This window comes from Delphinapterus leucas, chromosome 16 (genome assembly GCF_059928025.1).
Source record: "Delphinapterus leucas isolate spDelLeu-1000000601 "Yukka" chromosome 16, BTC_Dleu_Yukka2, whole genome shotgun sequence".
In the NCBI taxonomy this organism is placed as follows: Eukaryota; Metazoa; Chordata; class Mammalia; order Artiodactyla; family Monodontidae; genus Delphinapterus; species Delphinapterus leucas.
In genome coordinates, this window is record NC_143144.1 from 52,618,383 (window position 1) to 52,642,958 (window position 24,576).

Sequence of the window (24,576 nt, forward strand, 5' to 3'; positions counted from 1 at the left end):
TTTTTTTTAAATTGAAGTATAGTTAATTTATAATGTGTTAGTTTCTGGTTACTGCAAAGTGATTCAGTTTTATATATGTGTGTGTGTGTATATGTATATATATTCTCTTTCATATTCTTTTCCATTATAGTTTATTACAACATATTGAATAAAGTTCTCTGTGCTATACAGTAGGACCTTGTTATTTATGTTTTATATGTAGTAGTTTGTATCTGCTAATCACAAACTCCTAATTTGTCACACACACACACACACACACACACACACACACACACACACCGTTTCCCCTTTGGTAACCATAAGCTTGTTTTCTATGTCTGTGAGTTTATTTCTGTTTTATAAATAGGTTCATTTGTATCATATTTTAGATTCCACCTATAAGCGATATCATATGATATTTGTCTTATCCATTCATCTGTCCATGGACATTTAGGTTGCTTCCATGTCTTGGCTATTGTAAATAGAGCCACTGCAGCATTATTTACAATAGCCAAGACATGGGAAAAAACTTAAGTGTCTATCAAGGGATGAATGGATAAAGAAACTGAGGTGTATATACACAATGGAATATAATTCAGCTGTAAAAAAAAAAAAAAGAATGAAATCTTCCATTTGCAACAACATGAATGGACTTTGAGGGCATTATGTTATGTGAAATTAAGTCCTGGGGATGAAATGTACAGCATGATGACTATAGTTAATAATACTGTATTATATATTTGAAAGTTGCTAAGAGAATAGATCTTAAAAGTTCTCATCACAAGAAAAAATTTTTAACTATGCATAGTGATAAATGTTAACTAGACTATTGTGGTGTCCATTTTGCACTATATACAAGTATCAAATCATTATGTTGTGCACCTGAAACTAATATAACCTTATATGTCAATTATATCTCAATTTTTTTAAGGCAAAAAAAAATTGCATTAAATCTGTTGCCTGAAAGCAGCTTGAAAAACACTAGTCTATAGGACAAAATCCATACACCACCTTAGTGTGGCTTGTAAGGTTCTTCCTCATCTGGCTTCTGCCTACTTGGGCATTCTATGTCCTGGCTACTATGAATGATTAGCTCTTTCACACTTCAATGCCTGTGTACATTTTATTTCTTCTGCTTCAACTGCAGTGCTCTTTCCTTGCTTAGCTTTTTCCCACTCCCTGTCTCTCTTCTCCTCACCTCACTTCTCTCATTTTCCTAATGATCCCTTCATTTTTCTGTAAGCCTTCAGCTCACATGTCATCACTGGACTCTCCTTTGGGATAGTCCTTCCTGTTCTCTGCTTTCCCCCAATTAGGTATTCTCTTCTTTGAGTTCTAGTAGCATTTTCTATATACCTCTTTTATGACAGTTATAGTACATTGAGATTACTGTTTCTCCACATCCTAAATTGTAAACTCTTTGAGAGTAGGGAGAATCAAAGATGGAGAATAGGGAGTATCAAAGACACCCACCTCTGTGACATAGAGCTTAGAATGTTTAGACAAAACAAAACAAAACAAGACAGTTAATCTCTTCAGTCATGTAACTCTTCCCTCAGTTGCAGCCAGGCCAGCCTCAGACATACACCTTGGAAACATTGTATGTTGTTGCTTTCTCATTCAACTCCACTCTGGTCTTCTTAGAAGGACTATATTCAGGCTTGGTGGTTTTAAGAATATTCTGATAAAATTTCAGATGAATGTAAAGGTCTTTTGTCTCTCTCCCAATACACAGGTATGTCTCCCCAACTACTTTAACATATGCCTGAAATCCTTTTCTTTTTACTATTAAGTGTAAAAAGATTTCAGGTGCTGTTACATGGGAATGGTAAAAGATTGAAACTCATTGGTACTAAATCTATTAACCAGTATAAATGAGTTGTCTTTTTTGGTATTTTTCCTTACGGGGGCAATTGCAGCAGAACTGTGGGACATGGGTTTCTAAAGAAGGCCTCCTGCCTAGGCAGAAGTTGCTTGTGTTGTGCAAGTGGCAAAGTAAGGGCTCCTTTGAAGACACCTCATATCACACTTCTGCCTAGTATCACCTCTCTATCTTCACTACATAGACAAATACAAACATTTTTGTTGCTGTCTCATAGTCCCCCAGTTCAGTAGAAACATTTCATGAGATACATGTGGGAAAGGGATTCTAGCAAGAGTTGGTTAGTATTTACTTTGAATACCTGAAAATGTCTGCACACAAAATATGCAGAACTCATCATTTGCAATTAGGAATGCTATTGTAGAGTGGAAAATGTTTGAACTTTGGACTTTCAGTCACTAATTTCATAACCTTCCTCTGAAGTTAGTAGTAGTACTACCTGATGTATTGGAGAGACCCTTTGACTTTCTAATTAAGATTAGTTAATGATATATTTCATGAATCTGTTACTGTTTTGCATCCAAAAACATTTTAGCATGGCTTGTACTTATTGATTCTAATTTGATATATTTTCTTTGGAGAACTTAAATGTGGATCATTTGTTTTCTTCTAGGTTTTGGACGGAAAGATGTAGTTGAATATTTGCTTCAGAATGGTGCAAATGTCCAAGCACGTGATGATGGGGGGCTTATTCCTCTTCATAACGCATGCTCTTTTGGTCATGCTGAAGTAGTCAATCTCCTCTTGCGACATGGTGCAGACCCAAATGCTCGTGATAATTGGAATTATACTCCTCTCCATGAAGCTGCAATTAAAGGAAAGATTGATGTTTGCATTGGTAAGACTGTTTACATTCCAGAATTTTTCTGAAATAGTTTGTAACTATTCTCGATCTTAATTGAATTCATTTGTTAATGTGATCAAATTCTGCCAGGCTGAATTTAAGTATTTAAGAACATTTCGTGATTAATCCAACCACTGTTTACTGAGTGTCTTTTTGTATGTGGTACTGAGCTTAAGTATTTTAGAGAATAGAGTAGTACAGAATTTCTCTTCTCTAGAAATACGGATTCTCTTGGGAATAACACACACAGAGAACCAGATGAAGGCGTGGTGGAAGTGAACAGAGTGTTAGAGGATAATGAGTGCGGTGACTGGGCTGGAGTTGAGTCACTCCTTCCTGAGTCTTCCCAGGAAGTACTGGGGAGAAAGGTCAAAAAGGTAGGTAGTGACTTCTTTATAAGGAGCTTCGGATTCCAGGGTAAGGAGCTTGATATTGTTACGTAGATAGTTTGGAATCGTTGATAACTTTTAAGGAGGGGACAGTGTGGTGAGAGCAGTATATTTTAGAAAGAGTGATGTGGTAGAGGGCTGAGTAGAAAGGATGGCATTAGGGAGACTAGCTAGGAAGCTATAGAATAATGCAGATGAGAAATGATGAAGGCATGAACTAGGGTGGTTGTAGGAGAGTAGAAATGGCAGGATAAGTCAAGAAGCATTTGAAGGAAAAACTATCAGTCATTTAGGATACTTTAATGAATGAAATAGGATTTGCTTAACAGTTTGGTCACTGACAGAAAATTATACGTGAGAAGGCTGCTTATTTGAGAATTGTCATTAACCCGGTATTGACTTTTCTGAGCTTAACAGAGTCAGAGATTTTGGACTGCTACCTTACCTCTATTTCCTGATGCAAAACAGGGACACTTGAAATCCTTGAGACAGATAGAAAACCAGTTCTGTGCACTAGGAAAAGTCTAGGGGCTCTATGCTAGACTTAAATTGTTCTTTCTCTCTCTCCCAGCCCCCCACCAACCCAAATCACTTTATACTGAAGTCATGAGCTTAGTTTAAATTAGGTTAGGTAATTTATAAAGATAAGAAAAGGATTACCTAGTAACCTCTGTCCAGTTCTCCTTTCCTGTATGTTATCTTTTTTTGGTTGTTTTTGTCCTTTGTGTTATCTGCCCTCTGCTCAGAATCCTTTTCTGGTACCTGAGTTTCAGGCATATAAATAATTAGCTTTAATAATGTAGGGTTTTCCAAATATAGTTATAGATCTGCACTGTCCAGTATGGTAGTTGAAGACTTGTAATGTGGCTAGTTCAAATTGAGATGTACTGTAAGGGGAAAATACATACCAGATTTCAAAGATTAGTACGAAGAAAAGGAATGCAAAATATCTCAATTTTATATTGCTTACAATATAAATGTAAATATTGAAATGACAATATTTGGGGTATATTGGATTAAATAAAATATGTTAAAATTAACCTTTTTCTTTTTATTTTTATAATCTGGCTGCTAGAAAATTTTAAATTACATATGTGGCTCACATTTTATTTCTATTGGACATCACTGTTAGAGATAGGAGTACAGTGGAATGAACATTAACCCTATAAAGGAACAGGAGCTGAGCTTCCCTTTCTGCATGTATTTGCCTGTCTTTCCCCAGCTCCTTATTTATACAGTGTGATGGAATATCTTTATATAACCAAATAGCAATATGTACAGAGTATAGCACAAGTCTTTTTATGCTTTTTGGGTTGTAATGTAGCAATTTTGATTGGGGGTTTGTTAACTCTACAGAGTGCTTTTTTCTTTTTCTTTCTTTCTTTCTTTTTTTTTTTTAATCCCGCAGATCCCTATTCCTGGGCTATCCACAGCTTTAGAAATTTCATTTTTGCTATTATAATCTTTCTAGACAGTGTTCATTTGGTGTGAGAAAACAAGCTTTCAAGTAAACTTGCCTTTTAGTTCTTTATCTGTCCTTAGTCACTTGTTTAGCAAAGGAAAATCTGACATTGAGCTTAGGGGAGATAAATTAAATGTGTCTAATACATTAAATAATGGAATATTTTATATATTCTTATCTTTAAAATATAACATTTACCATACTATCAGGATATAAAAAGTCTTTAAATTACTGTTGTGGCCTCTCCCGTTGCGGAGCACAGGCTCCGGATGCGCAGGCTCAGCGGCCATGGCTCATGGGCCCAGCCGCTCCGCGGCATGTGGGATCTTCCCAGACCGGGGCACGAACCCATGTCCCCTGCATCGGCAGGCGGACTCTCAACCACTGCGCCACCAGGGAAGCCCCTGGATCAGAATTTTTGAGAAAATGATTTATTAAAATCAAATTGTCACAATTACCATTTTGAAAGGTAGTGTTGCTGTTTTGCAGTGCTCTTACAGCATGGAGCTGAGCCAACCATTCGAAATACAGATGGAAGGACAGCATTGGATTTAGCAGACCCGTCTGCCAAAGCAGTGCTGACTGGTAAGTCTACATACTCTCTTTGGGTGTTCTGGGAAGAATATAAAGAATGAACTTGCTAGGTAAACAGTCAGTTAATGACCTCAATGAGATTTTTTTAATAGTATCAGTTCAGTTGCTATTCTTTTTTTTTTTTTTTTTTTGCGGTACGCGGGCCTCTCACTGTTGTGGCCTCTCCCGTTGTGGAGCACAGGCTCCGGACGCGCAGGCTCAGCGGCCATGGCTCACGGGCCCAGCCGCTCCGCACCATGTGGGATCCTCCCAGACCGGGTCACGAACCCGTGTCCCCTGCATCGGCAGGCCGACTCTCAACCACTGCACCACCAGGGAAGCCCTCAGTGGCTATTCTTTTTTGCATCTGAACAGTTGACATTTGATTCTTGTCCAAGGAAGGTAAAGTTTTCTGTGTTTTTTTTTTTAATTAGCTTTTAAATTTGTGATTCCTGCCTTATTGGGGGCAGGGGTGGTAGATAATTGTGTGTTAATAATCATTCTCTTGCTTTTCTAAACAGGATTCTGGGCACATCAATTTCAGTACCATGAAGAGTGAGAATTATTGTGTTCTACTAGAACATATTCATGTGCTTGGAACATATTAAGATATATAAGGCTGTGGTCCCTAGGTTTAGGTTTATTTTAGACTGTCAGGCTTTTTTGAGTGGTAGTATCTACTTCACATATTTTCTCCCTTACCAGAGTATTTCCTCTGAAGCAACTCTCTGCCATATTATTTTTTGTATTCTTATCTACTGTGTGATCACCATTAGAATTATGTCTAATAGTCAGGAGCTTGAGGGGCTCTGCTGTGAGCTTTTGTGCTTGGGCTTTGTGATATTGCTTCTGGTATTACTGAGCAAATTTAGACTAGTCCCCTAAAAGAGTTCTAGAAAAGTAAGCTATTGTAACCAACAATTAAGTGTTCATTTCCTCCTTCCCTATTCCATGCTATTCCCTACTTTTACCTTTGTTAAAAATCTTGGGGCTCAAAAGAAGCCTTGCACAGCAATCAATATACAATTCATATTATGGACACCAGTTAGGATTTCATTTAAGCAAATAAATAAACACTTTATTATGTTAATTTAAATTGTATCGATTTTAAAGTTTTTGCTTGTATTCATTTGTAAATATAAAGGCTATAGGCATAAGAAGTTTATTTAGTCCTGTTTTTGTGTGTATATATATATATTTTTTTTAATTTATTTATTCATTTTTGGCTGTGTTGGGTCTTCATTGCTGCACGTGGGCTTTTCTTTGGTTACAGCTAGCAGTGGCTACTCTTCGTTGCTGTACGTGGACTTCTCATTGCGGTGGCTTCTCTTGTAGCGGAGCATGGGCTCTAGGCGTGCGGGCTTCAGTAGTTGTGGCTTGCAGGCTCTAGAGAGCAAGCTCAGTAGTTGTGACGCATGGGCTTAGTTGCTCCGTGGCATGTGGGATCTTCCCGGACCAGGGCTCGAACCCGTGTCCCCTGCATTGGCAGGCAGATTCTTAAGCACTGCGCTACCAGGGAAGCCCTGTTTGTATATATTTAAAGCAGCATTGTAATAAAACAATTTTAGTGTAGAAAAATCTTCTGGATTCATAAAAATGTTAATGATTATGTTCCATTGGTGATGCTTAGAGTATCTTTTGTAATTTCTGTGATATTGTTATATTTTTATATTGGATTTTGTTTTGTTCTGATTTTGAATGAAGTTGTGAATGCATTTTGTCTGTTAAACAAATAACATTGGTTTTCTGAAATTTGAGGAGTAAAAACGAAATGGAAAAGGTTACCCATAACCTACCCCCTAAGACAAACTTTGTTAAAATTTTGATTTATTTCCTTCTCGGCTTTCCTCTTTCTGTGCATATTGTTTTCATATAGTTGCGGTAATGTTTCATTATATAACATTGAATCTTTTTTTCACTTTCATAACAGAGGTATTCTGTCTGTCTTCATATAAATATTTTTAAACTGCACAGTATTCTGTTGATTAACTATTTTCCATTTATTGGACATTTATTTCCAATTTTTTCTACTTTAAATATAGTTCACTGAGCATCTTTATGGATAAAACTGACATTACTTCTGTAATTAATTTTGTTTTAATTTCTGCTTTTTTTTTTTTCCCTAATTCACAGGTGAATATAAGAAAGATGAACTCTTGGAGAGCGCCAGGTGTGTACTAGTGTTATAAATATGTATCATAAATATTTCACCATTTAATTTTTAATTTTATTTTTTTTACAATAAACAAACTCTCTAAAAGAGAATGAATTTTTTTTAATGGTCACATACATGTCTCCAGGTAGGATCTGATAAAGAATAAAAATTGCTAATACATTTTTTTGTATGCTAGGAGTGGCAATGAGGAAAAAATGATGGCTCTGCTTACACCATTAAATGTCAACTGCCATGCAAGTGATGGCAGAAAGGTACTTCCTTTTGCAACTAAGTTTGTGTGCATCTCCTGGTAACATGAAATTGTGTTTATCTCTTAAGTTAAAACATTTGACAAAAATGTTGACATTTTCTTTTAAGCAATAATTTGGATTAATTCTTAACCTTAGTAAAACTTTGTTAATAATGAACATTTAGGTAGCTTCCTATTTGCAATAGTGAACTTATAAACTATTATACTATGCCTTCAGTATATATGTTGGATTTTGTAAAACCAGATTAATACTATTACTATTACTATTATTTAGACAATGAAGTTATAAAGGTTTCTCTGGATTTCTGGTTTTATATTTGGATTTTTACCTTTTCATGCATATTTCTTAGCTATTGAATTTTACTAATTTGTCTGTTTAACATTTCAGTCAACTCCATTGCATTTGGCAGCAGGTTACAACAGAGTGAAGATTGTACAGCTGTTGTTGCAACATGGAGCTGATGTTCATGCTAAAGATAAAGGGTAAATAAGCATTTAAACAAAAATGAGGATTTCTTAAATGTTACTCTACTTGTGATAATCTCTGTAATCTTGTAAAAATCATATTTTTTACTAAACAGCATAAAACATTTATTGAGCTTTTATAATATGCAGATTGCTCTGAGAGCACAGGGAATTATAAAACCTTAAGGCCACCACCCATAGGCCTTACACTGTACTCTAGGAGGCATGAAAAGATACCTAACAGTATAAGTTCTCTACTAAGTGTGAGGTGATAAATAGAAAGGGATAGCACTTATAGGAGTTCCTAGGAGGGAATGCTTAGTGCTGGCTGTAGTGGTTGAGAAATCTTTCAGGAGGAGATGATACTTGACCTGGACTTAATTCAAGAAAGCAGAGAGTTTAGGAAACATCACTCCGTGCAAGAGAATTGATGTGAGAGAAGGTGCTAAAACAGATACTGCAGCATATCTTAAGAAACAATGACTAGACCAGCGTGGCTGAAGCCTATGATTAATATAGGGGAGAAGTAAAGGTTAGGGTTGGAGAAGTAGGTAAGAACCAGCTTTTAAAGAACTTGGTATTCTAGCCTAAGGAATTCAAGCTTGATTCTGTGAGCCACAATAGCTGTTGAAGGATCTTAAGCAAGGGGAATGATTCTTCTAAAAGAGGAGTTTTATGCAAAGAGGAGTTTTAGGAAACACACTCTGGCAGCAATGTGTAGGGTAGATTGAAGAAGGAGACTAGAGGCAAAAAGAGCAGTTAGGAGAGTGAGCATTGTAGGGGTTCGGGCGTATTAAGGTCTGCAATAGTAGTGGCAGAGGAAATGGAAATAAAAAGAAGGCACAGATGCAAGAGATATTACAGTGTAAGAATGGTTAAGGTTTGTCGAATATCTGGATGTGATGAGGGAGAATAGTAGAGATTATTCCATTTCATATTCTGAAGCTGAATGAGTGAGACCCAATGATACACATACTGAAATCCAGTAGAGAAAATTAATTATCCTGGAGGGGAGAAACCTTGCGTTCACTTTTAGAAGTCTTGGTTTTATGAGATGATGATGGGAACTCGGGTGGAGGTAGCTAGTAGATAGTTGGGAATGAAATTGGCGCTCAGGTAAGTAAGAAATCATAATCAAAATGGTGAGGAAAGCCATGAGCCTCTACAGAGAGGACTGATAGAACCAAAGACTAAGCCATGGGTAGCCATCACTCAGTGGTGGCCATCCCTCAGCAGCGGCCATCATGATGATGTCTGTGGTGATTAGTGAGTGATTCCCAAGGAGGAGCAACTTAGAGATATAATTCAGGATTTTAAGGTTCTGCTGTACCTTCCTGTATAGAAAGTTCTTCCTCCATTGCCGTCATGAAGGAATTCGGTTTTGTATTACGGAATATAGCAATTTACCTTACAGAATCTTAAAAAAAAAAGTTTCAAAGAAGAGCCAGTGTTTGAGCTCTGAGTTTGGAAAAGATGTGTAGAAATCAGAAGGAAGGGAAATCTATCCCATTACACCCAGGGGATACTATGGAGTTCAGGGAACTTTAAATGGTTTAGCATACTGTTATCGAAGGGTAAGGCTAGAGAGTCAGATCATTGTATGCCAGGCTAAACAGTTGGAGCCATCATTTGAAAGCAAGGAAGTAGCAGTGAAGGACATGAAAATGAGGACTAACCATATCAGATTTACCTTTTAGAAAACTCTGGCTATAGCGTGGAGGATAAATTGAAGTGGGGCCCATTTCAGTAGTACAGGGAGAAATAAACAAGGCCCAAACTAAGGGGATGGCAGTAACAGTGGGGGCAGGGGTGGGGGGCTGGATTTGAAAGAGACTTGGGCATTAGAATTGTTAGGACTTAGGGTTCAAATACATATTATTAAGTTTTATACACTTTTGTTAGAAGGTCACATAAGCTATTTGCTAGTTAAATTTGCGTAAATTTAATTAAAATTAAATTAAAGCCTAGGGAATCTGTAATAACACAGGGTTTTCCCCCTTCTCGTATTGTAGTGACCTGGTGCCCCTGCACAATGCCTGTTCCTATGGTCATTATGAAGTAACTGAACTTCTGGTCAAGGTTAGTTCTTGTATACTTTCCTTATAAAATATTACTTGAAATACATAGTATATATGTCTTCTTTGTGTTTTTAGTGCTTGGTGGATATAGAAAGAGTATTTACAATCATTACAAAATGTGGATGATCGATAGATCAGCATCTGACTGCTTTGAGATTTTTGAGATACAGTAAGATTTTTTATATAAAGTACCTGTCCCATTTTGTGAATATCAGAATAAAGTTTTGAAGTTTCAAAACTCTTGAAAATATCAGACGTAATTTTTAGTGGACCATATGTTATTAAAACCACCAGTTAGATTTTCAAGACCTGCCCAGTTGTACTTTGGGTTGGAACAGGCTTACTTGGTAAGCTTCACTTCCTCCCTTATGCTGGGCAGCTATTGTTTAACAAGCAGGTTCCAGGGACTGGCAAGAAACTTCTTGTTTTGCTCCCTGTTGGATGAGAATAGAAGCTCTATATTCTCTTTGAGAGTGGATTCAAGGATGTTACCCACACCCATTTCTTTTTGTCCCCCAGTCTCTACATATGTATTTGACATTCTTTACGCTTCTCTCACTCCGCTTTCATTCTGCCCTTGAAACTCTTCCTCATTGTGTCAGCAGCTGTCATAAGAAGGGAAAGAGAGCATTTGTTTCCAATGCCTCTCGGCTTCCTTTTGGGCATGTGCTACCACCGAATATATTTTCCCACAGAAATAACTTTACTATAATGGTTAGATACTCTGAGTAGCCCATAAGCCTTTTAAAATGTATAAGGTGACTATAATATTACACATTTAACAGTAATGCTTTTGCTTATTGTAAAACTGAATCTTGAATTTAACAGAATATTTGGAATGTTAATTGTGGATGAGAGTGAAATATGAGATAGATTGCATTGGGACTTACAGGCAACTGAATGGTGTTTTCCTAAGACCTAGTGTTCACTAAATAAGAGTGGGAGGAGGTCATATATAGAGAGGACACTAAGTGAGGTGAGGGTGCAGTTACCAGAGCAGTCAAGCTCAGGAGAGTCAGGAGTTATCTAATAGTTATAAAACACTGTGTTCGTTGAGAATTAGTTTCCCATCATTGAAAGTATTAAAAGAGTAAGTAGCTGGTTTGCCTTCTGCAGAAATGCTATGAAAGGGATTTTGTGTTTGATGAGAGGTTGAGCTAGAATGACCTCTGGTTTATCCAAATCCAATACTTGGAAATGTCTAAAATTAAAAAGACTAACAATACCAAATATTAGCAAGGATGTGGAGCCCTGGAACTCAAAACGTTGCTGATGGCAATACAAAAATAATACAACCACTTTAGAAAACTGTTTGGCAGTTCTACTAAAAGTAAACATACATCTTCCACAGGACCCAACAGTTCCACCCCTAGGGATTTATCCAAGAGAAATCACAGCATGTATCCAACATTCATAGTTGTTGTGAATGTTCATAACAACTTATTCATAATAGTCAAAAACTAGAAACAGTCCAAATGCCCATCAACAGGATGATGGATAAGTGAATTGTGGTATATCTATACAGTGGAATGCTACTCAGCAATAAAAACAAACTTTTTTTTTTTTACTTTTATTTATTTTTGGCTGGGTCTTCGTTACTGCGCGGGGCTTTCTCCAGTTGTGGCCAGCGGGGGCTACTCTTCGTTGTGGTGTGCGGGCTGCTCATTGCGGAGGCTTGTCTTGTTACGGAGCACAGGCTCTAGGTGCGCGGGCTTCAGTAGTTGTGGCACATGGGCTCAGTAGTTGTGGCTCATGGGCTCTAGAGCACAGGCTCAGTAGTTGTGGCACACGGGCTCAGTTGCTCTGCAGCATGTGGGATCTTCCCGGACCAGGGCTCAAACCCGTGTCCCCTGCATTGGCAGGCGGATTCTTAACCACTGCACCACCAGGGAAGCCCCAGCAGGCGGATTCTTAACTGCTGCGCCACCAGGGAAGTCCCCAATAAAAACAAACTTGATACAACAAAATGAATGAATCTCAGAAACATTGTGTGAAAGAAGCTAGACACAAAAGTCCATACTGTGCTATTCTACTTTTATGAAATTCAGGAACAGGTAATTCTAATATATAGTGCTAACAGTCAGAATGGGGGCAGGAATTGTCTATAAAAGGAGCATGAGGGAACACTCTGGGGTGATGAAAGCATCCTCTATCTTGAATTGGGTGATGGTCTCACAGATATATACATTTGTCAAAACTCATCAAACTGTATACTTAAGAACTGTGCATTTTACCATATGTACATTATATCTCAGGAAAGGAAAAAATAGTTCTTGAAAAGGATGCAGGTTAAATGTAAAGCTTCATTTTTAACTATTTTTAACAATAAAAGTTAAATAGGCACTTGTGGGTAGGCCTGGCAACCACTGACTGTTTTTCTGTGGGGAAAAAAATTACTCTTTCTGAAGTAATTGGTTTGAAAAGTGACCTTTGGGAACATAACCTTTTTAAGCTTGCATGCTGTTAAATTACACACCACTGATAATTCTAAATTCTCTTAAAAATTGAGCGCTAAGTATATGCTTTACCCACCCTACCCCACCCCCAGCATGGTGCCTGCGTAAATGCAATGGACTTGTGGCAGTTCACTCCTCTTCATGAGGCAGCTTCCAAGAACAGAGTTGAAGTGTGTTCTCTTCTCCTAAGTTACGGCGCAGATCCAACACTGCTGAATTGTCACAATAAAAGTGCTATAGACTTGGCTCCCACACCACAGTTAAAAGAAAGATTAGCATGTAAGTATAAAATGATGAATGTTCATTCAGCTAAGCTGTTATATCAGTAAACTAACAGTTTTTCTTTCTTGTTTTTTGGAAATTTTTGAATAATAAGGTATTTTCCTTAGCCATGGGTATCTGTTTTTGTTCACACTAACATATTTAATCATTTGAATGTTTTCTACTCATTTTGCTCTTAAGATGCTATGAAAAGAAAGTATATTTGTATTTGCTTTTTTCAAGTCAAGTTAAATGCTTTTTGTGTGTGTTACTCTTATAGATGGTATGCTTTTGGAAAGAAAGAATTTGAGTTTTATTCCTGTCTTTGATGTGACTTTCTTATTAGCTGTTGTGAAGTTTTGAAGTGTTATTTGTAGGATTGCTGTCTTGTAAACATAGTCCCCAGATCTTACCATCTAATATTCTTTGGTATCTGGGCAATTCTGTGCTTTTCTGTCTATAACTGAAATAGATGTAGTGGTGAGAAATAGCCACGTATTTCAGATATAGTATTACTATACATAAATAGGAAACTTGTGTTAAGCTTGTATTATTCTGGAATAGTAAAATATAATGGGTGGTTTCACAAGTCTGATGAATAATAGCGAGGAATCTTGAGAAAATGCCCTCTTTCATTTGTTGATCAGTAGGTGGCTCTTAGAAATATCCCACTAGTCTAGTCCCCAATTCTCTGATGTGTGAGCAGAACCGTCTGCTGCTGCTGTAATGTTAATATGGGGACTATGATCACCTTTTCTTTTATTTCTTCACTGAGAAAAGTTCTGTGCTTTGGAAAATTCTCAGAACTCTCTGGTCTGGGAATATATAGCAATAATCCTTATATCAGACCAAAATAGACCTTGAATAGGCCATGTTGTATACACATGGGAATGAATTGGGTCATAACTGAGGGGAGCTGGCATACCACTGTCTCCCTTTCCAAGGGTTATATTTGGAGACTATCTTTAGAGCTTCATTCTGGCTACTTGGTAGATAATTTTGAAAATAAGTTCAAGAAAAATACTACGTCTGGCAAGTCCCATAAATTTGGTAATTCTCATGCAGATTTAAATGCTTTTTCTTCATCTAGATGAATTTAAAGGTCACTCGTTGCTTCAAGCTGCACGGGAAGCTGATGTTACACGAATCAAAAAACATCTCTCTCTGGAAATGGTGAATTTTAAGCATCCTCAAACACATGAAACAGCATTGGTAATGTTTCAGATTTAAGTTTTTAAAATGAAATAACCAAAAACATGCTAAGTTAATCATAATGTCTTCTTTTGGTGATGCAGGATGACTAACATAATGTCCTACTTTTAATAATAGTATTGTTTTAAAAATATGTGCTTTTTAAGAATTAATGCCTGTAGGTATATAAAGAAAAAATTTCAAACAATACAGAAAAATAGACAACCACATCTCAAAATGCAGTACTGTTGTTCATTTGCACATCCTTCCAGACAAAAATTTTATTCACATACTGGCATGTATTATATATGACTTTTCTATTATCATAAATCGTATATATCATTTGCTTTTTTTAATTATAAAGAGCATAAATGTTTATGATTGAAAATTTGGAACCCACTGAAAAAGAAAATAATCTTGCCATCAAGATAAAAGCCACTTGATTTTCCTTTTGGTATTGTCATTTTTTCAGAATTAGATCTAAAGTCTGTATATATCCCCTTTATACTGTGAGAGTAAAGTATCTGTGTGAGTAGAGGCAGCTTCTCTGATAGAGGTAATGTCAGCTCTGTGGTGCTGTAACAAAGTAGATGAGAATTGGGCAGTCTATGGAAAAGCAGTAAGAAAAGAACGGAAGCTAGTAGAGGTAAGTGGTGGAAGATAGGAAAGGGAATGTTGTGATCAAAGGCTGCCTTAGAAGTAGAAATTTAAAGGAACAAAGCTGTATGAGTTGCAGAATGTGCTTTCGGTGAGGGAAGATGACACTAATTAATGTCTTTAGGGGAAGATTTAACTTGTAATAGCCTTACTTACCTAATATCCTTTATGGTTAATTTTCTTCCTTATGCCATGATATAAACTCTGAAGTTTTACGTAGAAACCTATCTATAAAACATTGTAGAAATTTTTGCTACTTTAAAAAAAAAATAGCAAAGTTGCAGACTAATAAGAAATACCACTGCAAAATTTAAATCATAACAGTATCAAGATGGTACAGGGAAACTTGGAAAAACTGACTTGGAAAATCTTCCAGTCTGAAAAGTTAATTCTACGTGTTGTTTTCCTCTGAGTATTCTACCATTAAACGATTAATTTTTTTTATTAACCTTAAAATACAGGGAATTAACTGTTGGTAGATAGTTGTGTTGCAGAGGCATTGTCTTCCAGGTTTCCAGAGATTACAGGCCCTGTCTGTAACAGGTTGGGGCAGAAGAGTAAGGGTGCAATTTGAAATGGATGAACTCAAGAATTCTTGGTTATAAACTATTTTCCATTCTTTGTGCCATCCTGATAGATGTCCTGGGATGATTATTCAAAACATACCAAAAGAGCTGTGTTCACCAATTAGAAATGATTTTATTGAGGGCAAAGGAATGATTTTGGTGACAGCAACAACATCAAAGAATGAATCTGAAGCAAAGTCATGAAGATCAGATAAGCTTTATAATTAGCAATAGGTTAAAATCAGACACATTTCATATGTACTATGTTTAGATGTGTGCGCAAGTTAGCTTGACAGTTATCCAGAACTTTTATTCCATGAAATCTCAGGTTTCAGTTTTAACTTAACTTTCATGCATTAATTTAGTCATTCACTCATTCTGACATTTATTGAACACCTGTTGTGTATGGGTATAATCCTGGATGGTGGAGAGACGAAGATCTGAGACATGACCATGAGATACTTATTGGGTTTATGACTGGCAAATCCCTATCTCCTATCTCCTTTTCTCCTTGATACATCATAGACATAGATCCTGCAGCCTCCAACTCAGAGTATATAATTTTCTACCACTGATTTTACCAAACAAGTAATTCAAAGTCCTTATCCTGCTGGAGCAACTCATTGAGGAAGATATAAATACCACCCAGTTTGTTGGGTATTCCATCAATGTTTTTCTAAGCAGAATCCAGAGCTGACAAGTGCTGTGTTATTTCTTCATGTAAAGAAATCCCAACCTTTGGGGTGTTTTATTAACCTTTAAAAATAACATAAACACCATGCTTTTTGGGAACAGTTTTGAAAGGACTGTTGGTCACAATTTAAGTTTTTCATTACAGCAGGAGTAGCTTTTTCAGAGATATAGGACAACTATGAAGCTTCATCAAAATATTTAATAACATATCACTTGCTAAATAGGGGTTTCAGGCCCTGTCAGAATTTGGTGATCATTGCACATTCTATCCAAAAGAAAGTCTTTGAAGAGCAAAGTTAAGTCAAAAATGAAACAAAGACATGAAATAACTTCTTAATTGTTCTTGATGGGAAACACGAAAGTTCTTAAAAATCAGTTATGTATAGTCCTTGATTAATGCTGCAATTTAAATTATCTAGCATTGTGCTGCCGCATCTCCATATCCCAAAAGAAAGCAAATATGTGAACTGTTGCTAAGAAAAGGAGCAAACATCAATGAAAAGACTAAAGAGTAAGTATGCTTTTAATAATTAAAAATTATTGACACTTTTATTTTTGGAAAATACATTCATTGTCCGGCTGACTTTTTCTTTTTAAGATTCTTGACTCCTCTACACGTTGCATCTGAGAAAGCTCATAACGATGTTGTCGAAGTAGTGGTGAAACATGAAGCAAAGGTATACTTCATTTTTGGTAATCTTTGGTAATCCAGTGAGTTGTTTTCTATTTAGCAGGTGAAATGCCTGACTTCCCAAGCTATTTACTCTTTCATAGGTATTTTTCCCTCAGATTAGTTCTGCAGATACTTTTTCTATATCTTTCTGCTAGAAAGTCTGTGGATTTACTCAAGAAACATTATTCCTATATATCTTTCCTTCTCCCTTCCTTTTAACCACACCCCACTGGTCAAGTTATCCTTCTTTTTCTAACAATACACTCAAGAATATCCCCAGCCAGACATATTTATTCTGACCTATCATCTTTTCTGGGATTCTCTTCTGTTATCTTCTGTTGCTTGGTTACCATGATAACTCCTGTTATTTACCCCAACCACAGTCTCTCTTACCCTCTCTTATTTCATAACTAAGCCAGAGATCATGGAACAGAAGGAAATAAATTAAGTAACTTGACTAAAAACGTAGCTCCTCATATTGCGAAATTCTATAGTTGGCATTTGTACACAAAGCATTTTTTTAAAATCAATCACAAAAGTCATTCATTCCAGATCATTCAATAGAGAAATGTATTCTAAAATGTGGCATGTAAGATGGTTTTAGGGAATATCCCAAATGAACATTTTTATAAGAGTTATAATTTTTATTAGGAGAATATTGGTTTCCTATTTGTAGAAACGGTATACTTAAGTTTAAAAGTCAAGGTGATTTCACTATGTTGGACACCTGAAGCTTATATAATGTATGTCAACTATACCTCAAAAAAAAGTCAAGTGGATTTAAAGAAAACAAAGCATTTTATTCATGGAATAATCAGGTTTTCATCAAGGCTAAAAGTCATTATTTCTTACCCAGGAACTTAAAAAAAAATTACTCAGTAAACAATACACATAGCATCTCAGATTGGAAGAGATAACAGTCACCTAATTCAACAGTTTTCAGTTTATAGCCATTGATTGTTGCTTTCTTCAAACAAAATCTGTGGTAGAAATTCATTATATAATAGAATTGAGCTGCTGTGATGAAGGGAGAAGAAAGAAATAGAGATCCCTTTACCCCTTGGGGACCCCTGAGGCTCTTCTCTAAATGAACTTTGCAGAATGATTTTCTAATCTGTCCTTCCTTGTGTTTCCACTCAAGGAACCACTTAGAATTCTACAGTTTCTTTTTATGTTGACTCTCAGTGTCCTAATTTCTCTTTTATTTGGGGGAATTCTTGATAATGTATAATCTCAATCTTTCCTATTGTAAATTATTGAAAAAATAAAGTTTATTTCTGCTTGACTGCTTGGCATATCTCATTTGTCTGTCTGTCCTATAACTTTTCGTTGATTGCACTTTTTTTTACATGTGGTGCATTACTTGAGGAATATCTGGTTGCATATTAAATTTGAGTTGTGAAGCTCAGTGAAACAATCTTGTCTAGGGTGACCAACCATCCAGGTTTGTCCCAAGACTAAGGGATTTAACACAGGACTTCTAGTGCTAAAACCGGAAAAGTCCCAGGCAAACCAGGACGAGTTCGTCACCCTAATAACCCTAACACAGAGTGGCACCCAAATAAAGTTTTCAAGTGGATATATAGTTCACATCGCAGTGAATTTTGGTACATGAATAAACAGATTAATTGCTCTGGGCATTTTAAGTTGATTTTTCTGATTCTGTAAGCATGGAGACTAGCTCTTCATAGGATACTTTTAGATTCATTGTGAAAGTCTTACTATGTAATCCTGTTCAGGTCTTCTCCGATTCCATGAATATGAATTGGACAGTGTCTCAAAACACTAGTGGTCACATGATTGATTACTGAGGAATTTGATTTCTCAGTTAGGTTTCGAAGAATTATTTTCCTGGGCGGGGGGGTGGGGATGAGATAGGAGGAGTCTTACAGGTGATTTTTTTTTTTTAATTATGAAAAATTTCAAAAATACAACCAAGCTGAAAGAATTTTACAGAGTATAACTATATACTTACCACCTAAATTCTACCGTTAGCATTTCACCATATTGTTTTCTTACATATCCATCAATTTCTCTCTCTATCCATCAATGTCTTATTTTTTGACACACTTCAAAGTAATTCGCAAGTTACTACACACTTCTCCCTAAATTCTTTTAATAGGCATCAGCTAGAGGTCAATATTTGTTTACAGTCTTTGTTTGGATGTGAAATTTACATGCAATGAAATGTACAAATCTTAAATGTACATTTACTGAATTTTGCCTAATGCATACACCTGTGTAACCAGAACTCTTGAAGATAGAGAACATTATCTCATGGCAGAGGCAATGTCCCATCCAAGGCAGTCTCCATGCCTAGAGGCAACAATCATTTTGATTTTTTCTAACATATATTAGATTTGCCTGTTCTGGGCCTTCATGGGATCGTACAATATATACTCTTTTATGTAAGACTTTTTCCACTTAGGATAATGTTTTGGAGATTGAACCACGTATCAATAGTTTGTTCTTTTTATTGCTGAGAAGTATTCCATTGTGTGAATATACCATAGTGTCCTTATCCGTACAGATTATATTTTACTTGATAAATAAGATAGAAGATTAAGGCAATAGAAATAAGTATTTTAATGCTAATTTAGTGTCTGGCTTTGTTACCGACTGTTATCTTGGGGTTAGTCTCTCAACGTTTCTGCACCTCAGAGATCCATAAAAGTACATGCATTAGACTTTCTTAGGCAGTGTCTCACTCTAAATGTGGTGAATCTATTGAGTACTTCAGTGCTAAACAACTGTTATTCAATATTTTTAATCAAAAATTGGACCTTCATGAATTGGTGAATTTATACTCTAGATTTGAGCAAAAATACTTTCTTTGGCACTGGATAATGGGCTTCATAAGAAATTAATTGAGATTTTTTAATTAGTAACAAGTGCTGGATACATGAGTAGATCATTTTAAATTTTGTACCGCAGGCTAACTTCACCTTTTTCTGATTGTTAAGGTTAATGCTCTGGACAATCTCGGTCAGACTTCTCTGCACAGAGCTGCGCATTGTGGTCATCTACAAACCTGTCGCCTACTCCTAAGCTATGGGTGTGATCCTAACATTATATCCCTTCAGGGCTTTACTGCCTTACAGATGGGAAATGAAAATGTGCAGCAACTTCTTCAAGGTATTGAATGAATACTTCCATGAAATTATTATTGTTTAAATTAACCTTTTAAGTTTTTTTCACATATCATGTAGGAGTTGGTAGTGAAAAGAAAATTTTTCAGAATTGTTGGCTGTTACTTCTTCTTAATCAACTCATTGTACTCAATGCCCAAATGTTGTAATTCTTTTATGAGTTTGTTCCAGTAGCATTTGCTGCCCAGCTTCTGTGAGTATATAGCTGTCTCTTAAGTTTTTATCTAGAAAGGTTTTAAAATTGAGACACAACAGTTGCTATTTCTTTTTAAAGAAAGGAAAACTGAAAAGGGTAGATGAAGTCTCTCAGAAGAGCAACCATAGTGATAAATAGTACTCTAAAGACTGGCCCTGCCTCTTCACTCTTTTTTAGATCCTTCATATAAAGCATATAGAATTTGTACAAGGTAACCAACTATTTGACTTACATGTAACTGTTGAATGGACTGATACTTATTACATTTTAAAATCAAATCAATTTAGATCAGATATCTATACATTTGGCATAGGTTAAACATTTCAGCCTAGAAATCTGGTCCCATAAATTTTAGTGTCTTTGCCTATATCTCTGTATTTTACTAGAATTTAATGGAGTGTCTTTGACATCTCAAAGCTCAAATGAGAAGAAATGTAACAGATCAAGCCTTTTGTACCTTTTGTAGTCACCCTTGATGATCCTTATGCCTATGGTCTGGAAACTACATTTTGAGAAAAACACTGCTTGAATAGATGAAGGCAGATTAATAAGATCTCCTGTGAACTTCTAAAATTGTGAACTAACTACAAGACTGCTCTCAAAATTGCCTTTACTTCCCCGTATACCATGCATTTGTTTCAGTGTCAGTTTTGGGGGTAATAACATTAGTCCTATTTAGTTACCTAGTGATGGACATTTACAGTCTTCCTAGTTTTATACTAAGTGCTATTACTTACCTTTCCAACCAGTTTCTTAGAGTCAGTTATCAAAGTGGAATTTCCAAGTCAAGGTTAACATGATTGTTAAATCATTTCTAGAAAAACTGTTACATACCATTTTACATTCCTACCAGTAGTATGTGACAGGACCTGTTTTCCTTGTCAGCCCCAGGTATTATGATTCTTAATCATTTCCTTGGGTGAATGTGTGTCTATGTGCGTGTATGTGAATTACAGAAGTAATAGACTCTTTTTAAAATGCAAATTATAGAAATATTGACAGTGTAACTCCCCATTTGCTCTTTGCCCACTAATGGATGAAAAAAAAAAGCCCAGTATTTCATTATTTTAATTTGCATTTCTTAGATTTATGTTGCAGTATTTTTCCCATTTTGTTCTTTGCCTATGATTTTGTTTAATGCTGTGTTATTGCCTGACAGATATTTTTCCAAATTAGTTTTGTTTCTGCCTTTGATATACTGCTTTAAGATGCTTTTCTGCTCCAAGACAAAAAATATTCACCTGTATTTTCTTTTAGTATTTTTAAGGTTTAATTTTTTTATACTTAGCATCTTTAATCCATCTGAAGTTTATTTGCTCTGAGAACAAGGTACATGTTTTCTTCCTTTCCTCTGAGATTTTAAATGAGCTATAAATCATAGAGTTTCAGACCTGAACATAACTTCAGATGTTTCTAGTCCAACTTCTCTCTTTTTAGAACTGGAAAAATCAGAGGCCCAGAAAGTTCAAGTGACTTGCTCCAATTCAGGTAGCTAGTCGATGGCAGAAAGATATCTAGCTGTTGCTCTCCTCTAATTTTTTTTTTTTTTTGCGGTACGCGGGCGTCTCACTGTTGTGGCCTCTCCCGTTGCGGAGCACAGGCTCCGGACGCGCAGCCTCAGCGGCCATGGCTCACAGGCCCAGCCGCTCTGTGGCATGTGGGATCTTCCCGGACCAGGGCACGAACCCGTGTCCCCTGCATCAGCAGGCGGACTCTCAACCACTGCGCCACCAGGGAAGCCCTGCTCTCCTAATTTAATACTTTACCCCCAGTCAACTGACTTGGTTATAGAGCAAGCCATCTTTCATTACATTATGTTCCTTTATATTACTTAAATCTCATTTTATAATTATTATTCACATCTACATACGTTTGACATATGTAATGTTTCAAAAGTTTTTACTGCTTTTCGCCTACTACCATGGAGATTCCCTACATAATTATCACCAAACTATAAAAAGAACTTTACTCTCAGATAAGATGCCTTCCTTAAAATTTGGTCCCACCTTCCAAATGGGAGTTAATCACTCTTTACTTCTCTTTCTTTTTAGAGGGTATCCCATTAGGTAATTCAGAGGCAGACAGACAATTGCTGGAGGCTGCAAAGGCTGGAGATGTAGAAACTGTAAAAGTAAGACATAATCTTATAGTTTTGTTAACTTTGTGTTTTTATTTTGACAGTGTTTAATGAATCTATACTGTAAGAATGAAAAATCTAGTTATTTATATGTGTATTGTTTTAAAAGGTAAACAATGCTAATCTAGTTCTGCTCTGCAAATAAGGATGGCTGGGTAATGAAAGAAACTTTTTAGTTTCACATGCATCTCAATAAATACATCATAGTCACAAATTTAAATTTGTGACTGCGTGTTTATGGGAATGCATTTTGTTTAAAGAACCTATTCATTTGTCCTTTTAAAAGAATAAGGTATATGAAATTATTGTCCATTATTATTTACATATGACACATAAAACAGGAAAGGAAGAAAACTAAATGTATCCCTCTGTCTATATGTTTTTTCTGGTTTCTTCATTTCTTTGCCCCCTCTACCTCTGTGAGGACCCAGTGTTTAAATATAGTAATAATATAGTGTCACCACCTTTCAGAGACGCTGTCTCCTAATAATCTTCAATTTATCTGGACTGAAATATTTTTTTTTCTTTCTCAGAAGAGCCAACTTGAGCCCGTCTATGGCCCCCATCTCCTATAACAGTCTTCCCTAGAATAACCTTTTCTCAAATTTTGCTTTTACTGTAGAATCATATGTAACGTCTCAATGCCTATACCAGATATTTCTGTTACCTACAGAAACTGTATATCCAGCTAAATAACTCAGAACATTAAAATTTTGAAAGAGCAAGACTGCTTTTCAGGTCAACTAATATAAATTAACTCGGCATGTTTCTTGATTAAATAATTTTTTTTTAACAATCTTTTATTTTATTTTTTATTTTTGGCTGCATTGGGTCTTCATTGCTGCGTGCAGGCTTTCTCTAGTTGCAGTGAGCGGGGGCTACTCTTTGTTGCGGTGCGCGGGCTTCTCATTGCGTGTTGGCTTCTCGTTGCAGAGCACGGGCTCTAGGCACTCGGGCTTCAGTAGTTGTGGCACGCGGGCTCAGTAGCTGTGGCTCGCGGGCTCTAGAGCGCAGGCTCAGTAGTTGTGGCGCACGGGCTTAGTTGCTCCGTGGCATGTGGGATCTTCCCAGACCAGGGATCGAACCCGTGTCCCCTGCATTGGCAGGCGAATTCTTAATCACTGCACCACCAGGGAAGCCCAGATAATTCTTCAGTAATGCAATAATGTTAAATTTAATTTCCAAAGCTGGGGCGGTGGGGGGAAGCCCGGTTGTGCCCTCCCTCCCCACCAACACCTCCCCCACAGACTTTCAAAACAGTGCTAGGTCCTATTTGAGGGGGCATTGATAGGTAATAAGAAATTTTATAAAAAGCTAAAATTATTGATTTGATTCATGGCAGAAGTCTCTATTTCAACCAATTTCACTATATTTCTATATGGTGTTGTTAATCCTGAACAGACCCACCCCACAAAGTCAGTTTTACATTTCCTGAGAACAAAATGTGAATGTTGGCCTCATCAGAACTTGAGCTCTGAGGACATTTATTCACTGTCCTTTTAAATAAAGAGATTTCTGGAAGTTGATTTAAAAGTCCATGTGATCTTTTCCTATTGCTTTATGTGTGTAGGTAGTACAATCATCTCCAAATAATTTAAGGGTTTTTTTTTAATAATTTCATTTTTTGAAAGAAAAATGCTATTATGCAATTTTATTGTTTGACTTGTTTCATAGTTACTTTCTCATGCCCTTAATTAGAAGGTTAACATGATATTGAACGGGGGATTTTGTTTCTCTTACTGACTAATGACTTGTGGAAAAACAAATCACTTGAGTTAAGGGTAGTGAGCTGAGTTTTTTCCTGGAGGAGTGATAAGTTGGGCAGGTGGAGTTAGAGTCAACTAGCTGATTTTTTTGTGCGTGGGGTGGAGGTGGTGATAAAAAATTGTAATGCTCATCTACTTACGTATGTTAAAGAGCATAAAACTACATTCAGTCCATCTAATATTAAAGACCAGGCTTTGTTCTCACAGAGATAGAAGAAGCCTAGAGGAAGAAATAGATGAAGAGAGGATGAGATTGGGGGCAGGAATTGGACTTAGAGAATAACAGAATGCCATTGAATTGAGGAAGACCTTTCTCTATCCCTGTGATAGTCATTAGGCTGTCTTCCCTTACCTCTGCTTTTAAAGTCACTTAGAGGAGGGACTTCCCTGCTGGCGCAGTGGTTAAGAATCCACCTGCCAATGCAGGGGACACAAGTTCGAGCCCTGGTTCAGGAAGACCCCACATGCCACGGAGCAGCAAAGCCTGCGTACCACAACTACTGAAGCCCACGTGCCGAGAGCCCATGCTCTGCAGCAAGAGAATCCACTGCAGTAAGAAATCCGTGCACCGCAATGAAGAGTAGCCCCTGCTCACCACAACTAGAGAAGGCCCATGCGCAGCAATGAAAACCCAACACAGCCAAATAAATAAATTTAATTAATTAACTAAAAAAATAATAAAGTCACTTAGAGGAAATTTATCTCCAACAACCTTTCTATTCCTTGTATATCT

General features: G+C 36.6%; 1 protein-coding gene across 4 annotated transcripts in view; it reads left to right on the forward strand.

Annotated features, from left to right (window-relative positions):
• TNKS2 (tankyrase 2) overlaps window positions 1-24,576 on the forward strand; it is a 62,846-nt gene that overhangs the window by 10,253 nt on the left and 28,017 nt on the right. For all 4 annotated transcript variants that reach the window (XM_022569357.2, XM_089897922.1, XM_022569356.2 and 1 more), the window contains exons 2-13: window positions 2,475-2,699; window positions 5,046-5,141; window positions 7,263-7,299; window positions 7,481-7,556; window positions 7,944-8,038; window positions 10,033-10,099; window positions 12,647-12,833; window positions 13,906-14,027; window positions 16,342-16,433; window positions 16,521-16,599; window positions 19,559-19,730; window positions 21,992-22,071. In XM_022569357.2, coding sequence (XP_022425065.1) covers window positions 2,475-2,699; window positions 5,046-5,141; window positions 7,263-7,299; window positions 7,481-7,556; window positions 7,944-8,038; window positions 10,033-10,099; window positions 12,647-12,833; window positions 13,906-14,027; window positions 16,342-16,433; window positions 16,521-16,599; window positions 19,559-19,730; window positions 21,992-22,071 — 1,328 coding nt within the window. The remainder of the gene's footprint in view (window positions 1-2,474; window positions 2,700-5,045; window positions 5,142-7,262; window positions 7,300-7,480; window positions 7,557-7,943; window positions 8,039-10,032; window positions 10,100-12,646; window positions 12,834-13,905; window positions 14,028-16,341; window positions 16,434-16,520; window positions 16,600-19,558; window positions 19,731-21,991; window positions 22,072-24,576) is intronic.